This window comes from Sinohyriopsis cumingii, chromosome 8 (assembly GCF_028554795.1).
Source record: "Sinohyriopsis cumingii isolate HCF-2022 chromosome 8, ASM2855479v2, whole genome shotgun sequence".
Taxonomy (NCBI): Eukaryota; Metazoa; Mollusca; class Bivalvia; order Unionida; family Unionidae; genus Sinohyriopsis; species Sinohyriopsis cumingii.
In genome coordinates this window covers 85,830,903-85,852,830 of record NC_142968.1, presented here as the reverse complement: position 1 = coordinate 85,852,830, position 21,928 = coordinate 85,830,903, and the positions used below count along the sequence as shown (strand labels likewise).

General features: G+C 34.7%; 1 protein-coding gene across 2 annotated transcripts in view; it reads left to right on the top strand.

Moving 5' to 3' along the window:
* Positions 1 to 534: 534 nt before the first annotated feature.
* LOC149794057 (uncharacterized) overlaps positions 535 to 21,928 on the top strand; it is a 67,365-nt gene continuing 45,971 nt past the window's right edge. The window contains exons 1-8 of one of the 2 annotated variants that reach the window (XM_089968004.1): positions 535 to 893; positions 3,677 to 3,750; positions 8,161 to 8,296; positions 9,884 to 9,985; positions 12,054 to 12,104; positions 13,058 to 13,180; positions 14,325 to 14,520; positions 20,211 to 20,292. In XM_089968004.1, coding sequence (XP_089824130.1) covers positions 825 to 893; positions 3,677 to 3,750; positions 8,161 to 8,296; positions 9,884 to 9,985; positions 12,054 to 12,104; positions 13,058 to 13,180; positions 14,325 to 14,520; positions 20,211 to 20,292 — 833 coding nt within the window. In that variant the 5' untranslated portion in view covers positions 535 to 824. Of the gene's footprint in view, positions 894 to 3,676; positions 3,751 to 8,160; positions 8,297 to 9,883; positions 9,986 to 12,053; positions 12,105 to 13,057; positions 13,181 to 14,324; positions 14,542 to 20,210; positions 20,293 to 21,928 lie in introns of both variants that reach the window. The other variant, XM_089968003.1, reaches the window with a different exon arrangement.

The following is a 21,928-nucleotide window of genomic DNA, read 5'->3' as shown; positions in this document are numbered from 1 at the left end:
ATGAATTACGAAGAAAAAAGATTTTTAAAAATTTCCTCTTTGGCGGTGGGCTCCTTGACTGTCGTGAGCCCGGAATTTTGTCCTAGTTGTCCTACCCTGTCCGCGGCCGTAATCCGCTGACACATGGACAAAGCTAAACTCAAAGTTTAAGAGTCTAGAAGTCACTCCTTTCTGTCCAGTACTATATATCATCTCTATCGAGTCTTTTTAATTTTAATAAATAAACATTTAATCCATTATTTAAGTCAGCGCATGAATAACTGGGAATATGTAATTGAAATTTATTTCAAAATTGTTCTACGACTACGAGAGCTTCTCCTCCGAGTCGTTCGTAGTAAAATCAAAGAGGACCCCCAATAGATGTCGTAAAATGATACACGTGGTAGTGTTTGAATCTGCTAAAACCATAAAAATCGCATAAAACGAACAGTAAAGAAAAATAAGGTGTTTTGTTTGCCTACAATGTTTATTTAAAGGAAAATTCATTATATCGTAAAATTCGTTTGGCGCCCAATCGTGAAGTTGTGCGTGATTTTGCGAGAACTTAGAAGACTATGGCGGATGAAACTGCGAAAATGAAGAACATAATTGTTAGTCCAAAAATTTAGGCATACTTGGATATTTTATTAAATAATTGTGACAGCTGATTTAATACATTACAATTACATACTCCGAACAATTTCTAGGTTGTAATTTGCATAGATTGAGGCTGTTACAACGAACCTTTCTTCACAACGTGACGACAATCTTGTTGGTGCAAAAGTTTCGTCTCCCCGTCATTGTTAAATATAACCACAGAGTGGCTCGTGTCGCACATCTTCACTATGGCCGATTACAAACAGGGAGACAGAATATTCGCCAAAGTGAAGGGGTATCCACCATGGCCCGCAAGGGTAAGTATTGACAACATGAAAGTTAAGATGGTAATATATTGTGTCCATTGACGAATGCTGTTAATGTACAAGTGGGTGGAAAGTAACTGCACGACCTTTAAGATCTGACTTGTTGCCTATTAATATGCAGAAAAGGTCCACACTGCAATCGAAGATCAGAAAATTTACTTTATGGGCCAGTCTAGTTCTACAATCTTATATGTCAACCCTAGAGCAAGTTCTTTTCCACTTTTTATCATTTTTTGACACGAATGCAGGCAGAAAACAATCATATGATAAAGAGCTGTGAACTGCTTGTTATGCATACATATCAGGTCACCTACTACTAATTAAACGGTTCTGGTAGCCTAGTGTAGCCTTGGGTGCGGGAGGTCGTGGGTGACCCCAACCAAGTCATACCAAAGACTTATAAAAATGGTACTAACAGCTGCCTCGCTAGGCACTCAGCATTAAGGGTAACTGTTAGGACTGGTCAGCCTGGTGTCAGGGTGTGACATGTGGTACATGTCTCTGGCATGATGCCTCAGTGCTAGACATCACTATAAACTGCCACAATACAGAGATCGTAGTGATATGACTGAAAAATTGTTAAAGCTACATTAAAATTCAAATCACACATATTTAATAGTCATTAAAATACCTTCCATCAAAGTCAGATTAGATTAGGTGCAATTCACAGAAAATGTATGCCCTATCAATAATCTCTTACCGAGAATGGTTTTGCTTCACAACACTGCATAAAATTTGTAAAGGAACTTGTTCATGTCAAGTTATGAGAAAAGTGCCAAGTGGAATCACACACTACTAATTTATTTTTACTTGTTCATCCAGGCGGTAGTCTTCTGATCTGTGGCATTCAGTCCTTTAGAACACTTACTACTTTAGTATTATTCCCAGTCTGAACAGATCACCAGTTTATTCAGTTGTTCCTGATCTCAGATTTGAACTGCTGATGAATGTGTGGAAAGCAGCATCGCCCTGTGGCAAGAGCAGTGCATTTTAAACAGTATCGTGCATTACTAGACAGTTAAGTCATGTTACTGTTGCCCTGAAGATGTTCCTATGATGTGAGGTTTTATGTTTCAAGACAGCATTTCTTTAGCATGGCATATATTTTAGCCTGTTGATTGTCAATCTTTTTAAAAACCAGAAAAAAGTTCTAACCCTAGTTATTATCAGTGTCGATGGTATTACATTCATGTTATTTAAATCACAATAAATGAAGCCCTTAATATGGAAATGCACATTTCATTGATGTAGAGAATTATGTTTTAGTGCATGCTCCATGTTGGTACATACTAACAGCATACATGCCAACCATTATGCTTTTGGCATAATCATTCCGCTTTTTTCACAAAATTATGCCTTACGTGTATCTGTATTTAGATTATGCGTTTTCGGTATATCCCACTCCCAAAAAAAAATAATTTGTTTTCTCATGCAAGCACCTTTGGACGCCTCTACACCATTCTCATGGAAGTGCCTTTCAGCCATTTTGAGCGGGTTTTTGTAGCGCCACCTTCAGGGAAACCCCGCTGTTAGATACTACATTCATTGCTGTGAATGCACTGGGTAACTTTGCTACATGTGTGTCAAAGAGCTAAAAAGACATGCACTCTTTTTAGAGTCTGTGTAAGAGACTTTGACAATGACAAGGGCAAAGTTAGAGTGCTCTTCTTTCATTACCAGAATTAATAATAATTCCACTGGAGAAAGCATTTTTTTATTTGCTTGATAATGCTTTGAATAAATATAACAGATTGTTCAGTATTGTTAACATAAATAAAACTGAATTCAGATCCAGGCTCAGTAACTCAGCACTTAGTGCTCAACTAGTGTGCAAAACATTCATAGTCTCAGCTAGTACAAAGTATTTTGAAATGCAGTACGAGAGTCTGTTGCTTTTTGACTCAAAGTGTTATATACAAAAACTTGAAGCAGTAACAGATGTTAAAAGTCCAGAGGGATAAATAAATCATAGGGGTCTTAGTTAAACTCGTAGCTGCAAATTTCGTCAAAAGGAGTTAACTCAAAAATATTTACAACAGGGGCTCTGATACTTGTTTAATAGATTTGTGGTTCAACTTCTGTTTTTTGGCCTATATTATGTTGATCTACTCCACACATTTTGAGCAGATCCCAGATTTCAAGATACCTAACATGGGTGTAAATCAGTATAATTTAAGCATGGGATTTCATTTCCCAGTGAATCGTGATTACAATACAGACCAGTAAATCATTATGTCTTGAATTCATGGGACCCACAGTCATGCCGCTGATCACAGTAATAGAGAATGTTTTTCAGTGCCTATTTCCTGAACCAGGCGTATTTTTCTTTTTATATCCGGGCAAATATGGTGACACTTCACCCAGGTCTTATCTTTATAATGCAATATTCTGATGCTTAGTCTGGATTGTCTGCCTTGATGTTGCGTTGGGACGGCACATTGTTTCCATTTTGTCATGATGTAGCCAGTAATGTGTTAAAAGTCTGTTCCAAACCAACTAACCTGGCTGTAAGGTAATGGTCATTAGTAGGGAGAAACAACTAATTGAGCTCAAAGTAAAAGAACATTTGTAGGGAAAAAAGCAAGTTTATCATGCACTGTTTCTTGCACATGAAATTGTGATCATTTGTTCCATTTGCATACTTTTCACTCAAGATTATTTGCCATTATCCTAGCAATTCCAACTGCTCTTTTGTATCTATGCTAACACCACAAAGCGTTGTACAACTTAGATGACAAAATTTTTTCAGTCTTTGTTTATTATTTGCTTTGCAGATTGATGAGCCTAGAGAGGGCACAACCACCCCAAAGGGAAAATATCCAATCTTTTTCTATGGAACCCATGAAACGTAAGATTTTCTTTTATTGTATTGTGTTGGCAGAGATAGCTAGGCATGGGTATTATTTTCCTCCAGCTTTCTGCTAGAGGGGATGATATTGTTGTCAGTAATGTTCAATAATTTAAAAGTGTTTGAAATATTACATGTATTATAGCACAATTTGCAGGTAATACAGGTAATACTCAAAGGTTTGACTACTTTTCCATTAATATGGGTACCCTGTATGCTACCATAATTTGATAACACTAGTGTTGTTTGAGAAGCCCCAAGAAGGCTTTTCAGTCTATATTTTTTCGAACTTTGTTTTCATTTTTTATTATTTAGTAAAAGATTCTCATATGAGGAATGTTTTCTTAAACCCAGTGACTGCTTTCGTGGCCTAAGTGGTTAGAGTATCTGCCTCGGATGCATAAAGATCATGGGTTCAAGCCCTGGCTGAGTCATACCAAAGACTTACATAACTGGTACTAGCAGCTGCCTTGCTTGGCGCTCAGCATTAAGAGGTTAGTGTTAGGACTGGTCGGCCTGGTTTCAGGATAATGTGACTGGGTGGGACATCATGCTACATGTCTACGGCATGATGCCCCAGCGCTAGACATCACTATAAACTGTCACACTGCAGACATCTTAGCAGTACGACTGAAAAATTGTTAAAGCTACATTAAAAATCCAAATCACACACATACTCAAACCCACATGGAAAGCACGATAACACTTTTCTACAGGTGATGGCAACATTAATCGATTTGTTAATATGTTTTCATTTTACATAAATTCCCTAAGCCCCTTGATAGTTTATTTTCATACTTTGACAAAGTCTGGAGCTAGGATGATCAATTGAATGTATGATATAGTTGCTATCCCGTTATGGCCCCATGGGATTAAGATTACAGTCATGTGAATTTGATTCAAATTTTTCAGTTCCACATGTTCTCTTAAACCCTCCCCTCATCGATTCTTTCATTTCTTAGGATACCACATTATTAAGCATAGAAAATTTATTCATGAATGCATTCATTCATTTGTTAACAACACATTCATGCTTTTGACCTTGGGATTTACAACAGTTCATCAGGGATGGGCTCAACTGGTAGACCTAAACCTTGTTATTGGTCTTGTTAATAGGATGGAAGTGGTGGTATTCTTGTTATAAGATGGTAAGCTACTTGAGTTCAATATATGGTTGCCCATAGCTGGCATTCTGTTAGCCCAGGGCACTCGATACATGCCTGGTGTCAGCCTGAACCGTGTTCAGGTCAACTCTTGTAGCTGATTTTGTTATATGCCTTCACAAATGTAGAAGTGGCATGGCATATCATGTTGGTTTCAATCGGAATAAAATGCCGTGTCTGTTTTGCGCACTGTTTCTTAGACCCTGCAATGTTTTTAAAGGAACAGTCTGTGTTTTAAAATACAATCAAATGGTCATTTATGTCTGTTTGATGTCAGAAATTGTCATCGACTTAATAACTAAGAAACTGTTAATACTTTTGGACAGATTGAAAATTGTGATGTGGCGTTGAACAGAAATAAAACATCCATCCATCTGTTTTAAATCAAGGATCACAGGTTCGATACCAACCAAGATCAGCTACGTCTGTTCTTGAGAAGGCATCTTTGTTCCCATTTCCTCAGCATGATGAAGATATTGCATTTGAAGTGTCATTTAAAAACAGCCGTCTTCTTTAGTTTAAAATGTACCATAAAGAATTTTGCACACAAATGTTATTGTTAGGGATGTGTTTGTTTCGAATGCCACATGTATACTATATAGATGCATGAAATATTGGTTATGAAATTTGTCAAATAATTGTATTACCACCATAGATTAGTTGTTGAGTTTTCAAAGTCTACTATTCATGGATGTTATTTCTCACTATAAACTGCCACATTGCAGACATCATAGCAATATGACAAAAATTTTTTTAAAGCTACGTTAAAAATAAAAATCACATCACATGCATGTTATTTTGCTATATTTATTTGTGACACCCCATATTGAACTCCGTATTTAAGTATTTTCTACGATGTATGTCTTTCTTTAGCTAAGTAGATAAAATGTAGGATTTGCAGACTGGTTAAGATCTCATATTTGTATTCTATTTTTACCCACTTTCCAACGCCTTTTGTTGTGATTAAAATGGATTACAAAAAGTGCATTTCAAAATCTCTTTATTGTGATAACTGTCATATTGTAATATCAGTGATGAAAACAATCTCTACTTTTATTGAGTTACATATGTTTGCCCGAACTACAATAGCTTTATATATTTTAGAAAAGAAGTAATGGAACAATCTCTTGCTCTTCTTTTGGTAGTCCAGTCCTTTATAAATGTCACTGAAAATTGCTATTATAGTTACTGTAAGTAGAATGCTGAAGATTTGAGTTTTTAATCTCTTGTATAAATAAAATCTGGATAAAAAGAGGATTTCCATTTATGTATGGTTCAATGTATACTCTTCCAGTTAAATAAATGTTAGTTTCCATTAGAAATATAATTTATAGTAGATGTCTACTGACATAAAAATTTCTGCACAAATCAACAATTTTTGCAAAGCCAATGAGTTATTTTTTGCAAGGCATTGTGGGTACAACAGATAGTGCTATACGTTTTACATGTTCACCCCTATAGCAATGAAAACTGGGACAAAGAAATCTAATATCAGTCATACCCATAGTAGCTTTCAGAAAATGACCCAGTTGCAGAAATGGCCAAATCTTACTGGACTTTTTGCATCTTCCATCATCTGCAATAAAAAAAAAAACTTTAAATGAAATTGGACATTCGTTTACCTGCTTAAAATACTAACTCATATTGATGTGATTTTTAGTCATTGTTTTAATTTAAAATATATTTTCAAAAATCTTAAAGGGTATGCCAGTTAGGTTGGAGCTGCTGTAGCAACGTTGGTTGAGTTTCAAACTCCGTATATGGGTTGCAGATTCTATACCTGCTGATGTAAGCTTGGGTTGGATACCTTGCTGTGTCTTTGGGAAAGAGACTTGACTCCAGTTTCCTTGGCAATAATATGTTAAAGTGCTATTAAAGCCAACAAAAATGAACATGTCTACTGGACGGCTGAAATGGAATGTAGTGAATATTTACTCTAGAACAGCACATGATTATACAGAACAGATTACTTGGGGATTACATAAGAAACCACTTCTAACCCAGGGAATTATTACTGCCTTAGGTGCCATGTTTTCAAAATTATGGAATAACATGTATTTCTCTTAAACAGGGTTCTCAGTAGATTTCCAAAATCTCAGGAGTCAAAATGAAAATCTCCAGAGTCAAAACTAGAATTTTTGGACAGTCATGAGCCCATAGCTGTGATTCCTTGTTATCGATGGAAACAAATGATGTTTAAGATTTATTGTCTTTGTGTTGAATAATGAGAAATACCTGTTCATTATTTTGTAAGAAATATACAATCTCATTTTTGTAAAGCGTTTCTCTTTCTAACTATATGTTACTGTGCATATAATTTGTATATGAAACAGACAGAGGATTATTTTATACTTTATTATATTTTCAACTTTTCAACATATTCTTTTATCAACTGCTTAGATCATTTTATATGCAAAAATATACCCGTATAACTATGAAGTTTTTACATTATTCAGATATCAAGGATGTACATTACAGAATTGCCAGTTCACTTTTCCACTTGTCCTTAAATTTTCTAACAAATTTTGGAGAATGGCTCTTCTGTCTCCACATAGTAGACATTATCTTTCTGTTTCTTTGGAGTCTCAGGGTCAGAAAATTCATCACCATTAGGTCATTTCTGAGACAGAGATAAAAAAAAATATACTTCTTTGCACCATTGTGCCATAATGATATGCTCCAGTTCTGACTAGCTGATTATAATTTGATGTCCAAACACAGCAGTGCTGATATTTGATCAAAGGCAGACCATTCATGTCATAATTGTTTTCTCTTCCTCAATAATAAATATCAAATGTAATATCAAAACAATGCAACCTAATTCAGTTGAATCTAAATCTGACTTAAGTGAACTGTTAGCTCTGCCCAGTTCATGAATATCTTCCGTTGGTGTGATATTACTGGCCATCAAGGTCTAATTTATTGTCAAGCAAATGCCAATCCGTGCCTCCTATAAATAACAAGTTATTTATGGATATCTTACTCTTAGCCGTAAGCGAATCAAGGATTATCATGATTGATGTTCAACCTAAATCTATGTGCATCAAAACGAGATGCACAGGTTGAAATTTCCACTCATCAAAAATGCATAATTTTTAAATTCCATGCGTAAAAAACCCGAAGGTACACGTCTATTGAAAACCCTGCCTAAGCAAAAAGGCTTCATCAGCTTTGAATAGAAAGTTGACTTGTTTAATCATGAGATCATTAAACTTTCCTCATTTTGCAACTATGCCATATATTCCAGGTACTTTTTAGGACCAAAAGACATTTTTCCATATGAACAACACAAAGAAAAGTTTGGAAAACCTCAAAAGAGAAAAGGTTTCAATGAAGGTCTGTGGGAAATAGAAAACAACGCCAAGGTCAAGTTTCATGGACAGGTATTGCCTTTTGTTTTTGTCTGATATGTAGTGCCCTAATTATGGCTATTTGGTAATGTGATGGTTATCAGAATAATTTAAAATTGATTACAAAAGCCAAATGACCAAATGTTTGTTTGGGTATTTTTAATATTTTTACCTTTAATTTCAACATGTTCACTGTGTTACACTGCAGTTCATGTTATTTGTTATTTGATGAGTGCTGAGAGACACTGTTAGATGGTATTTTATTAGTCATCAGTTACCATTATCATCCAAGCAAGTTTTATAACCTGGTGACTGGGATAATTCTCAGAACTGATTTACACAAAACATGACTTCTGAAAAGAACAAAAATTACAGTTTCAAAAAAAATATGTAAGTCATCTCCAGCGAGTTAAAATCTATGGTTGATTCAGTTTGGATGAACTGAGTATCAAACTTTAAATTTCAGCTAATTCCCATTACTTCAGATCCCTGTCCCAGAAATCTGGTAACACAGAAAATTCAGCAATTTTCATGGGGTGCAGCTTTTTGTAGTGTTCACAGTCGCTGCAAACCATGAATTAGGAGCTGAGGTTTTTTTTATATTCAGAGCTTTAAAATAGATCGTCATAGAAATAAATGAATTCTCAAAACTTGGAATGCACTGCTGCACCTTTAGCATAGCTCAAGATTTTGGCGTGAATTTCGTGACTTTTTCACAGATTCATGCAGCATGCTGAAAAATCACAATTCCCCAATTCTCAATTATTTTTAATAAAATAACCAATTTCCTGTTAAGCAATAGTTGTAATATCGGCAGTTGCCAAAACAATTCAATACTGCTGGTCGTGATATTAGTGGAACTATAGAAGATTGATACAATTGGCCCAGTAGCAAGCATTTTAGCATGCGCTGCAAACAATTATTTGAATTACCACTCGGCACCGCATCTTGAAAATGTCTTTACCAACAAGGAAAAAGAAATGTATTGCACAAAAAGTGAAATTTAATTTGGAATGTACCACAAATTTTAGCAGTGGGCATGGTGGCAGAGGAAGCACATTGGTAGCAAAAAGCACATACAGGTTGGGAAAATTAAGAACTTGCAGCAGATTTCAGCTCTCGATGGAAGACCTACAAACTACCAACGCTGAAGCATTGTTTGCGAGTTTCCTTGTTGAACACAATCTGTCTTTATCAGCTGGAGACCTGCTAAACATTTGTTCCTACAGATATTCCCGGACTCGAGGATCACTTCACGAATTCATGTCAGATTTCACTAATTTTTATCCCAATTTTCACTAATTGTGAGCCTGGAGGGTTGGCAGCTATGCTTGAGTGCAGGATCACAAATTTCCTCCACTGTTTTGTCCCGTATAACCCAAATCTCAACAATTGCACCACCTAGGTGCTTCTGTTCATCAGGTACATTTTTAAAATTCCCTTTAATTAGCGATACTGTGTGCAGGATATAAGCAATCTTTTACAAAAAAACTCCATGGTCTTCAGCTGGTGCATCATTATTGGGCACTGTTTAAGCTGTGATTAAATATCTTTGGACTGTTTACTGTCTGTCTTCATAGCCAGTTTTGGATATATTTTATAAATACCTGTACATTTCAGGAAGAGGATAAAGAAGATGAAGAGGAGGATGGGGAAGAAGAGGAGGCATCAGAGCAGGAGGATGGGGAGATAGTGAAAGATAAGGGCAAAAAGAAACAACAGGTATAGTGTTACTAATTGATATATAAAGGCAGTGTTCATGTGGCACTGTCTGTGTGTGTTTATGTTATTTTGTACTCCTTTTAAATATATACAGGGGATGGTGTCTTGAAATATGTGCAATTGATGTCTTTAAATACACAGTGTGTGATGTTTATAAATACATAGTGTGTGATGTTTTTAAATACACATGTTGGTGTTAGAATTTTGATCCATTCCTTTGGAACAGAACTAGGATATAAGGATAATGTATAAACATGCTTGAAGTCAAGTACAACTCTACACTGTTCAGATCCCAAGTTGTCATTGTGTAAGATGTCAATAGACCTGGGTTGATGCAGTTTATTAGAAGTAATCATAACAAATATCAGACCCTGATCTACCTTCAAATAATGTGATAGCAGGTTGGAGTTTATGTTGATTTTAGTTTGACCAGACTTGTATGTTATTATATACAGTACTTTTGCAAGAATTGAACTTTTCATGGCTATAATGAGCAGACATATGCAGCTCTCCAGAACATTTTTGCATTACATTGATTTTTTTGTTGTTGATCATGTGACCTGCTATAGTGGTTATCCTTTGGATAATAAACTTCACAGTTTGGGGCCTAGTGATTGAAGTGACTTTGGATTAATCATGTTATCAAGTTGCCACTGTTTAGCAACACATGAGTTTACAGAATGGGTGGATTAGCATTATGTTGTAACCCAGGATGCTCAGAACAGTCAGTTGATGTGTCCATCTTGTAGTTTGACATTTGCCTGAACTGTGATAATATTAGCATCATATATTCATCACAAGTCAAGAAATCCACAGACACTCATATCACATGACCATAACCATTTTGACTTAGTGAAGTAACTTCTAATTGGTTCCTCAGTATTGATGAAAGAATGTGTTATATGCTGATGCATCCTGGTAATTTGAAATTGTAATGGGTGTGATTGTGCTATCCAGCATGGATTTATGCATTGTCGGGCATTGGATTTTATTCAGAAATATGTTGTACGTGTCGATTAAAGGCCCCATTCAACATGCCTCGAGTAAAGAGCTGCATGAAATATTAGTGGGTGTCTACAGTTTAAATATGTGCACTGATATATTATAGACTGATCTTTTCTGCATTTACTACACGGTTGCAATTAGGTGAGGTCAAACTTTAGGGGTCTGGTTTATCAGATTATGTGAACAATGACTGGAATGCAAAACAACAGTGTACTAAACAAATATTGTGGTCATTGCTAAGGGAATTACTGCAGAACAGTTGCATTAATATGTCCTTAAATGAACACAGCCTTCACTACAAGATTTGCAGCAGGTCAGTCGTTCCTATCGGAATCATGATGGAAAACCCCACACTCGTGACATTCAACCTACATTCATGATATAAAACCACATACATTGGACTTTAGTCCTGTCACTATATTCAAGTAAGAATCCATACTGGCAACCTCTCCTATCCAAATCATGATATAAGAACTCAAACTCTTGTTTAACAATTGCAAGTGGATATTACATAGTAAATTAGTGTTATCAGTGGTAATGGGTGATTTGGGCAGAATAGCTGACCCCACATCTAATCAGAAGTGAATTAAGACAACAGGCACATGTCAAGTTCCATTATGAATAAAATGAATTGTATCCAGTATTTTATCCTTTATGAAGAGGCCTCTATTATTTTGCCATTTTCCAACTGTTGCTGTGTTATCTTAGGCAACAACTGTGGTGAAGCAGTAGTGTTTGATCAGTACCTTAATTGTTTCAGGTGCAAATGTGAAGAAACAAAAGTCACTTAAAATGATTATTTTGATCATTGTTTTCTTTATGCACATACTTTCCAAATTTTGCTGCATGCACGCTATTCTGGTCTGACTTTGGATCGGTCATTTCATGCGACTTTTATGATTGTTTGTGTGTGCGTGTGTCAGCAGAATTTCAACTGGTGTGTGTGTGTGTGTGACAGCATAATTTCACGGTCATACGGCTTTACTGATACCAGTCAGTGAAATTTCACCACTGGCATTTGGCTTTAGTGGGCATAATTCCGAGTTTTATTTGTGCATTGCAGCAAAAAACTAAATCTGCCCCACAGAAGAGGAAGAGAAAATCAAGTTTATCAGTGAGTAAATACAAATTGTAATCAATAAATTAGCACATTTGTTAAAGTGAGTCATTTTCAAGTTTATTAGCACATTTGTTAAAGTGAGTCGTTTTCAAGTTTATTAGCACATTTGTTAAAGTGAGTCATTTTCAGGTTGAGTATCTTAAACTTGGATAACTTAAACATCAATCTTTTAAATAATCAGCATTACTCAGATTACTTGTTTAGTTCAGTTTTTTAAATTTTATTTCTGACCTTGATATTCAAAACATCTCAAAACTAACATCAACTTTAGGCTTGCAGCTTCCTGAGATTCAGAAGTTATCCTGTATTTAGACCAAGTGTATTTTTGTATCTGAATTTCATTTCTTTCTTTGAGAGGCTTACATTGTGAAATAAACATCATATATGTCAGTTGTTGCATTTGGGAAATTTTACAAGGACTGTATTAAATGTACTTGCTTATAAATTAAGTCCAGCTGCAAACTACATAGATCTGCCATAACATAATGTACCTAGTGGTATCAGATATATTTTGTATTTTCTGACAATCAAAACTGTTAGAAAACAGTTTTCTTTATGTAACAGTATAACAGACTACATAAAATTAATACCCTAAGTATAATATATATCTTTGTTTTGCTGATGATTTTAATTATTTTAAATCTGTGTCAAAACTTAGATTCTATTGCAATATTAACATGAACATATCGTATTCTTCCCACTGCTTTTTTTGAATTGCCTGAAATTTTCTACATTATTCTTTGTTGCATTACCTCCCTTAGATACATTTTCTTATGGTAATGTGTTACAGTTAATTTTATTTGTATTTAATTTGATATGGTGTGATGAGACGGTGTATTTTGTTTCATATCTGATTTTTTTCCCCAAAACCTATGATGTACAGATTGTTGATAATGAATTTCACAGTGATCTTTTCATTTAAATGGGTAAATTGTCTTTGTCTTAAGGAGAAACCTCCAGCAAAGAGACAGAGGGTTTCAAAAGGAAAAGCCAAGGAGCAAGAGTCTGAGGAAGATGAGGAGGAGGAGGAGGAGGAAGTTTCTTCTCCATCGGATGATTCTAATGATGAGGTAAACAAAATGCCATTGATACATCAAGGGCAGGAATTTATTGCTCTTACATTGGCCCTGGCTGTCTCTCTGGTCTAAGACTCTTGCTCTTACAGATCATTCACATCTCACCTGTCCATGTGAGTTTACATCTCAGCTCGACCAACATGTGTATATGATAAAGCAAACCAGTAGCTTCCTGCGGGTTGGTTATTCTTCCTGGGGTTTTACCAGGTTCTTCCTCCACCAGATATACTGCCCACCATGTAGGGCCAATCATTTTTTCAAAAAAATGTATGGTGCTAAAATCCAAAACCCTCAAACCAATTATTCTGTTTCCATATCTCTCATTGCATGAACTTAAAAATATAGATCATCTAGAAATGTTTTTATGGAGCTTGAATGGACTACTACATTCACCAGGAAACAAAACATTTTGTTCATATTTGTGGTGGGGCATTTAGTTTGGTGGTGCACAATTTGTTTGCAGCCATCTAAAATAGTGCTGTTTAACAAATTTAGAGCAAATCTGTGCACAGAGAACAAAACAGTGAGCAATAATATGACAATATTTGTACAGTAAAAACAACTACTCAGAACTAAAAGAGTTAAAATTTTGTATATTGGGTTTTATGACTAAACTAACATGATAAACCAAATATTCACTGGTTATAATTTCTTTTTTGCAGCTAGATAAAGTGAGTGATTTAGTGATCCATTTAAACTTGTGCATGCTTAAAAGACCTCACATAGGAACATATAGATTTGTCAATGTCATCTACCTTGTCCACTATCTTCACATTTTGCAGAAAAGACCTTTTGCCTGCCACTAGCTAAATACAAAGTTTTGGCAATAGTTACCTCTTACAAATGATACATGAATGGAACAGTAGTTTTGGTCTTTGACATTCTTACATTGTAGGTTTAGCACTAGATATTTTCAGACAGCCACATGTTAGTTGCATTTCCAGCTATCTCAGTGTTATTCACTGTTCAAAATTTGCAGCTGTCAGATGAATGCAAACTGTCAGAAAGATTATTCCAGTTGTCTGACATAAAGAAGGAAGGTATAGATTGTGTCCTTCTGAAGAGGTAATAACACGATGACATTTTAACTCCTGTAACTCATAAATCACTTAATTCCTACACCATTTGTCTAACACAGGACTTTGAAGCAGATGACTCTTCCAAAAGTAAGAAAAAGAAACAGGCAGCAAAGGGGAAGGGCAAGAACAAGAAAGTTGTAGATGATAACTCAGAAAGTGATGATGAGGAAAATGAAGGCATTGCAAAAGAGGGGAAAGCTGCAAAAAAGACTGCTAAGAGAACTGCCAAAGCTTCAGTCAGGAAAACTAGTACAGGTGCAGGCAGGAAAAGTGGAGGTAGTTTAGATTCGATAATTTTCTGTACAACGGTTATGAAACATACAGTGCACATGTAGAACAGCACCATCAAATAAGATCTGCTATTCTGATCTTGTGCAAACAGTGGAAAATAAGCACTCGTGCTGATAGAGGTTGATCACTTATGAAATAATGGAGCATTTGATTGTTTTGGGAAAAAAATTTTTTATATATAGCTATGGGTAAATCCAAAATGACACACACACACACACACACACACACACATACATATATATATATATATATATATATATATATTTTCTTGTGCTCCATTTTTATATCTATTCATACATTAGGGTTCTTATATACAAAAGTATGGAAACTGTCTTGTCACTAACTGTCCAGAAAACTAGTGTCCCAGATAAACAGTGTATCCACATTATTTTACTCCATTAAAATGGGTAAATACCCAAACTTGTCTTCCCATATATGCACCACATACAAAAATATTTTTCTTTCACTCGAAAGATTGATGTTTCTGTGCATATATTTGTGCAAACTGCTGATTTGAATGGCCTGTCTTATTATTATCTGGTGCCACATTTTCAATAAAATCATCTTTGAAAAAAAATATATGCTTATGATGTAACAAGTAAACTATTCAGGGTTACTATGCTACTGAGAAATCGGAAAAAGGTCAGAAGATTGTGAAAATTCTTGGAATTTTGAAAATGTTGTTGAAAGTCGGGGGGAACATGGGAATTCTCTGCCATCACTTGATGCCCAAAACAGTCACGTAATTGAGTCATAATTAAACTGATTGTGAGTTAAATTTATCAAGTTCTAACCAGAATATTCGGAGGGTGCAGTATGGGTCATTTGGGTGCTTGCAATAAACATAAATGCTGAGTTAATCCAAACTAGTAGACTTATATTTTCAAATATCCGTATCTTTCCTTAATGTGAAAGGTATAAAAACCACTCTAGCATCACAAGAGGCAAACATCATAGTGGCAAAGCATAGCCACTTACCGGATGCCCTAGCAAACTTTAAATGTTAGATCAAGTTTATTCATGCCTGAAATGGACATGAAAATTACTTACTTTCTCAGAAATTGTGATTGTTTCAGTTGATATGTCTTTAGTTTGCTGAAAGACAAGATAAAACTACAGCATTGATCAAATGTGACCTGGTACTAGAGATTTGCATTAGTTGCATGAGTACATAAATCTAACAACCAACATTTTCAAATGTTGTATAGAAAAGGAAAAAAGAGTATTAAATGAAAGTCATATGTTAGTTGTAATAAAAAGAAAAAAAAATGAAAGAACACAAAATTAAACATATTTATATATTCCGAGAACAATTTCTAGAGTTTTGTTGTATCACATGACTACCACATTGACATGTGCTCTCTGCTTGATAAATCAGACTGGCCAGATTGCTACTTTTTACAGATTAAAATGGAGTTCATTGTTGATATCATGTGACTAATAGACTTTTGATGGATTGAAGATATAACAATTATAATACTTGCCTTTCTGAGAAAATAAATAATTTTGCTATAGATTTCATGCAGGTATAAGTTGATATAACATAAGTTTAAATTTTCTAGGCCTGCTAGTAAGTTACTACCACATGGCGCTTCCGCACAGTGGCGGCAAATTCCAAATTTTCTATATGCCATTGCAACAACCCCACACCCCAAACCGAAATGTCTAAATATGTACAATGAGGTTGAAATTTTCGGAGAAAACCCGAATTAGAAAACTGACTGCTATTCGTTTTAAACCAAATTTGTAGTCCAAATTGTTGAATTTCACATATATATATATATATATATATATATATATATATATATATATATATATATATATGTGTGGGTTTGGGGACTGGTTTAATGAATTTTAAAAAGACAAGTTGATTTTACAGAAAATTTAGTCTATTGTTTATACAACAGTATAAAATTTTGAAGGTCCCAATCAAAATTTAATTCAACCCTTTTGAAAATGTTTTTCAAATGATGGATTATTAACTGGATTGTCATAAGGAGATTAGGTTGTTTGAAAAATCTTTGGGATTTTTTTGGTACAGATAAATTCAGGGTTAAACTGTCTTAATTACAAGATGAGATTCTAATTATTTGCCTTTTTTTTATTTTATACTGTAATAGGAAATGTTTACTTTCTATAAGATGCATATATATATATATATATATATATATATATATATATATATATATATATATATATTTTACAGAATTCGTTAGAATTAAAGGTTTGAAAGGAAACAAAACTAATTTATGTTCATCATGTTGTTCCCACTTAGGAACATAGAGCAGGTCAGCAAAATAAAGTTAGAATTTTTATTTTGTACATTGAAATGATTTTACCTGCCAATTTATAGGAATATAATCAAACTTGTTTCACGTGATACATTTTGTGGTTTTGTACATGATCATGTTTTCTGGCTTTTTGATGTTTTGGAGAGTCTTGAAAGAGAACCGTCTTTAGATTTAAAAAATGAATGTTTTATATTCTAAGATGTTCTTTAATTCCATTCAGTAATGGTTATATGTGAACCTTAAAAAAAATTAATTTCATCCTGGAAAAGGGAGCCCTGAGTGCCATCTCACCTCTGTCTGCGTCGGTTCGAGTCTCGGATTCGGCCAATGTGGGTATGTGAGAAAGCTTGCCAGTAGCTTCTCGAGGGTCAGTGGTTCTTTCCAGGGATTTCCCGGGTTCTTCCTCCACCATTAATACTAGCCACCATGTATAACCTATCATGTGCTGAAAAATGGCGTTAAACCCTACAACAACAACATCATCCTGGAAATTTATCTTTAGAAAAGCATGGGAACCATGACTATTCTAACTTTTTATTGTCAAACTTGATGGTGCTTACTTGCTCATTTCCTGTATAAAATCAAACATTCAGATAGTATTAGATGCTAAAAGTGTTGGGAAAACAATGGGAAAAAAAAATTCAGCAAAGCCTGAAAGTCTACTGAAAAACTCAACAATTCTTAGCATTTTCCAGCCAAATGACAGTATATCATCAGTGTCAATAGTGAGAATCATATATTTATTGATTCTTCGGATAATGTATGTTTTTTAATGTGAAAGTGTGATTTATGTAGCTGATCATGCTTGGAAGTAATTATTCTAAGTGATACAGAGAAAAGACTGACATGTGCTTTACACCAGATAACAAAAAGAAAATGTTGGTCTGCTGAGGGTTCACCAAAAATACAGAGTTCCTCAGTAGAGAGAGTGTCTCCAGCAATATGAATGTTGAGAAATTTATTTTGGATGAGAACTTGATCAAAAGTAATCAGGTATTTTATCATTTCTAGAGGGCATGGGGCATACTATAGCAGCAGTCCTAGATGTTAGGTAAAGGCCAAAGGTTATTTTCATGTCTGACAGAATATTAATCTGCAAAGTTTTTTTGTCTTGTTTTGGCAGCTTTTTAGGAACCAGAAGATTTCCCTAAGTTTTCTTAAGTTATATGATAAAATGGACCAGAGTCATTTTGAGTTCATGTCTTGGCCCAACATGCCATATGCATACATGCCAACCATGGTGCATGTGGCGTAATCATTACACTATTTTCACTAAATTATGCCTTACACATGAACATTTGAATTACGCATTTTTGGTATGCTCCCCTCCCAAAAATATTAATAATTTGTTTTCTTCTTTTTATTAACATCCCATTAATCTTTCAGACTGTATTCTACAAAAGGCAGCTTTTACATAACTATTACATAAGATTACGCATGTCCACTGCCTTGCATGCTCTTTCCTAACAGTAATATGTTCTATTTATAGCAGCTGCCCTGGTTCCAAGAAAGATGCTGGTTGTACTTTTAAACTTTTGACCTCTGTTTCTATTTATAGCAGGTGTATGGCTTAGTTAGGAGAGAACAGACTGGTTTTCTAATTTGTAATCTTTGCTTGCAGATTCTTTGTTCTAATTCATATCTGATACAGAACCAGTCTGTTGGTATTTGGTGCTAAAAGTCAATTCGTATTTATTCTTGTAGATGCATGTGTTAGATCAAAAAAAATTTTCAAATAATTTTACAGATGGATTAGAAAAAGACGAAAAACCAATTCAAAGATGAATACATGAATTACACAATACAGCATTCAATTCTAGGGCAGCTTCACACCCACTGCAGGCTGTGTGGAAAGGATTTTAATATTGGTCATGATGGTAAAACAAAGAAACCTTGAATTAGCTCGTTTTTCAAACTCCAATACTAAGGTAACTTGTAACTTCTTTTTTTAAAGCAGAACTAATAAATGCAGATGCGTTATATACCGAATTCTTAATAGAACATGGACTACCCTTATCAGTAGAAGACTACGTTGGTCCTTTGTTCAAACGGATGTTTCCTGATTACGAAATTGCAGATAATATGCATCTGCAAGAAGAAAATCATTTGATATTGTTAGGTGTTTAGCAGAAGATAATTTGCTTAAAATTGCAGAAGCCATGAAAATTGGGCCATTTAGTATTGTAACAGACAGAAGCAGTGATTATGATGACAAAATGTTTTACCAGTCTGTGTAAGAGACTTTGACAACGAAAAGGGCAAAGTCAGTGCTCTTCTTTCATTACCAGAATTAACAGGAGATTCCACTGGAGAAAATATTTTTTATTTACTTGATAATGCCTTGAATAAACATACGTTGGCAAAACTGTATGGGGTTTTCAGCTGATAATGCATCAGTGATAACTGGAATTCATAAAGGAGTTGCATTCTATATTTTGGAAAAGTGTCTCCATCAATGTACATATCAGGTTGTCCCTGTCATATGATGCATCTTGCTGCAAGAAAGGCTGCTGATAAATTAGAAGGAGAACCCCTGAAGTATCCAGTTGTCATACCTGACAATGGACTTCATGCGGACAGAGTTGATATGCAGTGGCACCTTATTTGCCAGCTAAAAGATCCAATAACTGGAAGATATATATTTCCTCTTCTTTGTCAGGTTATGAAAGGAATATTGGCTCTCAACAGTTCTAATGCTGACTGTGAGAGATTGTTCAGTATTGTTAACAAAAATAAAACTGAATTCAGATCCAGGCTCTGTAACCCAGCACTTTGTTCTCTACTGGTGTGCAAAACATTCATGATCTCAGCTAGTACAAAGTATTTTGAAATGCAATATGAGAGACTGTTGCTTTTTAAAGCTCAAAGTGCTATATATGAAACTTTGTAGCAGTAATTGATATTAAAAGATCAGATGGGGTAAATAAATAATTTTGTACATATGCTCATTACATTTTATCATGTTATATGTGGAGTACTCTTTCTGCTTTAATTTCTCTTTTTGTCCGCTTGGATTACATGTTTGGCATGTATGCATATGTACTTTGCTTTTAAGTCGAGTTGAAGTGAAAACAACAATCCTGATCTGCTGCAGCATAATGCACCAGTCAGATCAGAGTTGATGTTGTTTGTTCTACTGATTACTGCAAACAAACTGCACAGATCCAGATCTGCCGGTCTCGTTGTGTGACGCCAGATCTGGCTTTGTGTAGTTTGCAGTTGGATATGTTTTATAAGTGAGTATATACAGTACATCGTTTATCTTCTTAGAATTTGTATGCGTTAGATGGCTTTCAGATCATTTTCCTCCAACTTTGTGATTTGCTATGATCCAGGCATAATGAGAATCTTCTGAAACTTCAGGTGGAGGACAAAAATTGGCTGGCAAGAAGAAAAAAGAGGAAGAGGAAGAAATTAGTGACAGTGTCAGCTCAATAAGTGACAGGTTAGTTGAACTGTATTACATGGATTTTATGTGTGTAAATAGTATCAGATTTACACAGATGTTATATGTGTGTAAACATCATTATATAGGTGTCATATATGTATAAATAGTTTGTTTACATAGAATTTATGAATTTAGACCACTCCGGTGGCTTAAGTGGTTAGAGTGTATACATCCAGTGCAGGAGGATCAATGGTTTGAACTCCAGCCAGTCATATCTAATACTTATTTAAAAAGGCAGGATCTAGCATCTGCATTGCTTGTCATTCAGAATTAAGAGGTTAGTGTTAGGACTGGTTGGCCTGGTGTCAGGATAATGTGACTGCATGGGACATCATGCTACATGTCTGCAACACGATGCCTATTGCTAGACATCACTAAAAACTGCCACACTGTTGATGTTCTTCTCTAATTGTTAATGCTATGGTAAAAATCCAAAAACACAGTATTACATAGATTTTATGTGTATAAATAGTATTACATAGATCTTATATGTGTATAAACAATATTATGCATTTTATATGCAGATCAACAGCATTACATTGATGTTATATGCGTATGAACAGTGTGACAAATTTTATATGTGAACGAAATGCAGTTTGAAAGGTTTTAAAAGTTATGTACTATATTTTTGTGTTTTTCTTATATTAAACAATTGAAGTCATTTTCTCAGTCTTTATAGCATTAAAATGCTCAAACAGTTTGCTCATTTTCTTTTTTTATGTAGACCTAAATAACGTAAAGTTAAAATTCAGAGAAGTAACTTCCATAATAACAATTTCCAGCATTAAGGTTGACATGTTTATGTACATTTTGTCTTGTTTGTGATTAGTGAATATACTACAGAATCAACCCATATTGTTCTATACAGAAGATAACTTCAGAGACTTGGTAAATCCGACCTGAAACAAATAGAAACATGCTTTTTAAAATTAATTTAAGAAGTTAAACGGAGCATATGTCTTCTTTTATAAGGATCAGAAAACTGGATTGATTATAAATGTGATGTTCTTTACCTGAAAAATCAGGTATGGACATGGATCACATTACAATGATCCCTCACTATAAAGCCCCTTATTATACAACTGTCTTGATAATGATCATGTATGGACAATGATCACATTAAATTGATCCCTCACTATAAAACCCCTTATTATACGATTGTCTTGATGATCAGGTATGGACATGGATCACATTACAATGATCCCTCACGATAAAGCCCCTTATTATACAGCTGTCTTGGTGATGATCAGGTATGGACATGGATCACATTAAATTGATCCCTCACAATAAAGCCCCTTAGTATAATTCTACCCGTATCATAATGCTCAGTGGCTATGGATCATGGTGAATTGTCATGGATCAAAATAAATTGGTTACACTTTGTTTTATCATCACATTGTAATTTATTTCATCTAATTTTAGTTCTTGACTAATAAGAACCATTTTTGGGGGTAGTTTCTTGCTAAATAACCATTTGCAGAGGTGCCTACCCTTACGATATTGGCATATGCCTCCTGATTTTCAGGGTTAACTTTGGCTATGATGATTTCTTTTTTTTCCCTTATGACTTTCAGTAAAAATCATAAATTCTGTTCTGGAATTTGATGTATTTGGTGATTTGCCTCTGGCAGAA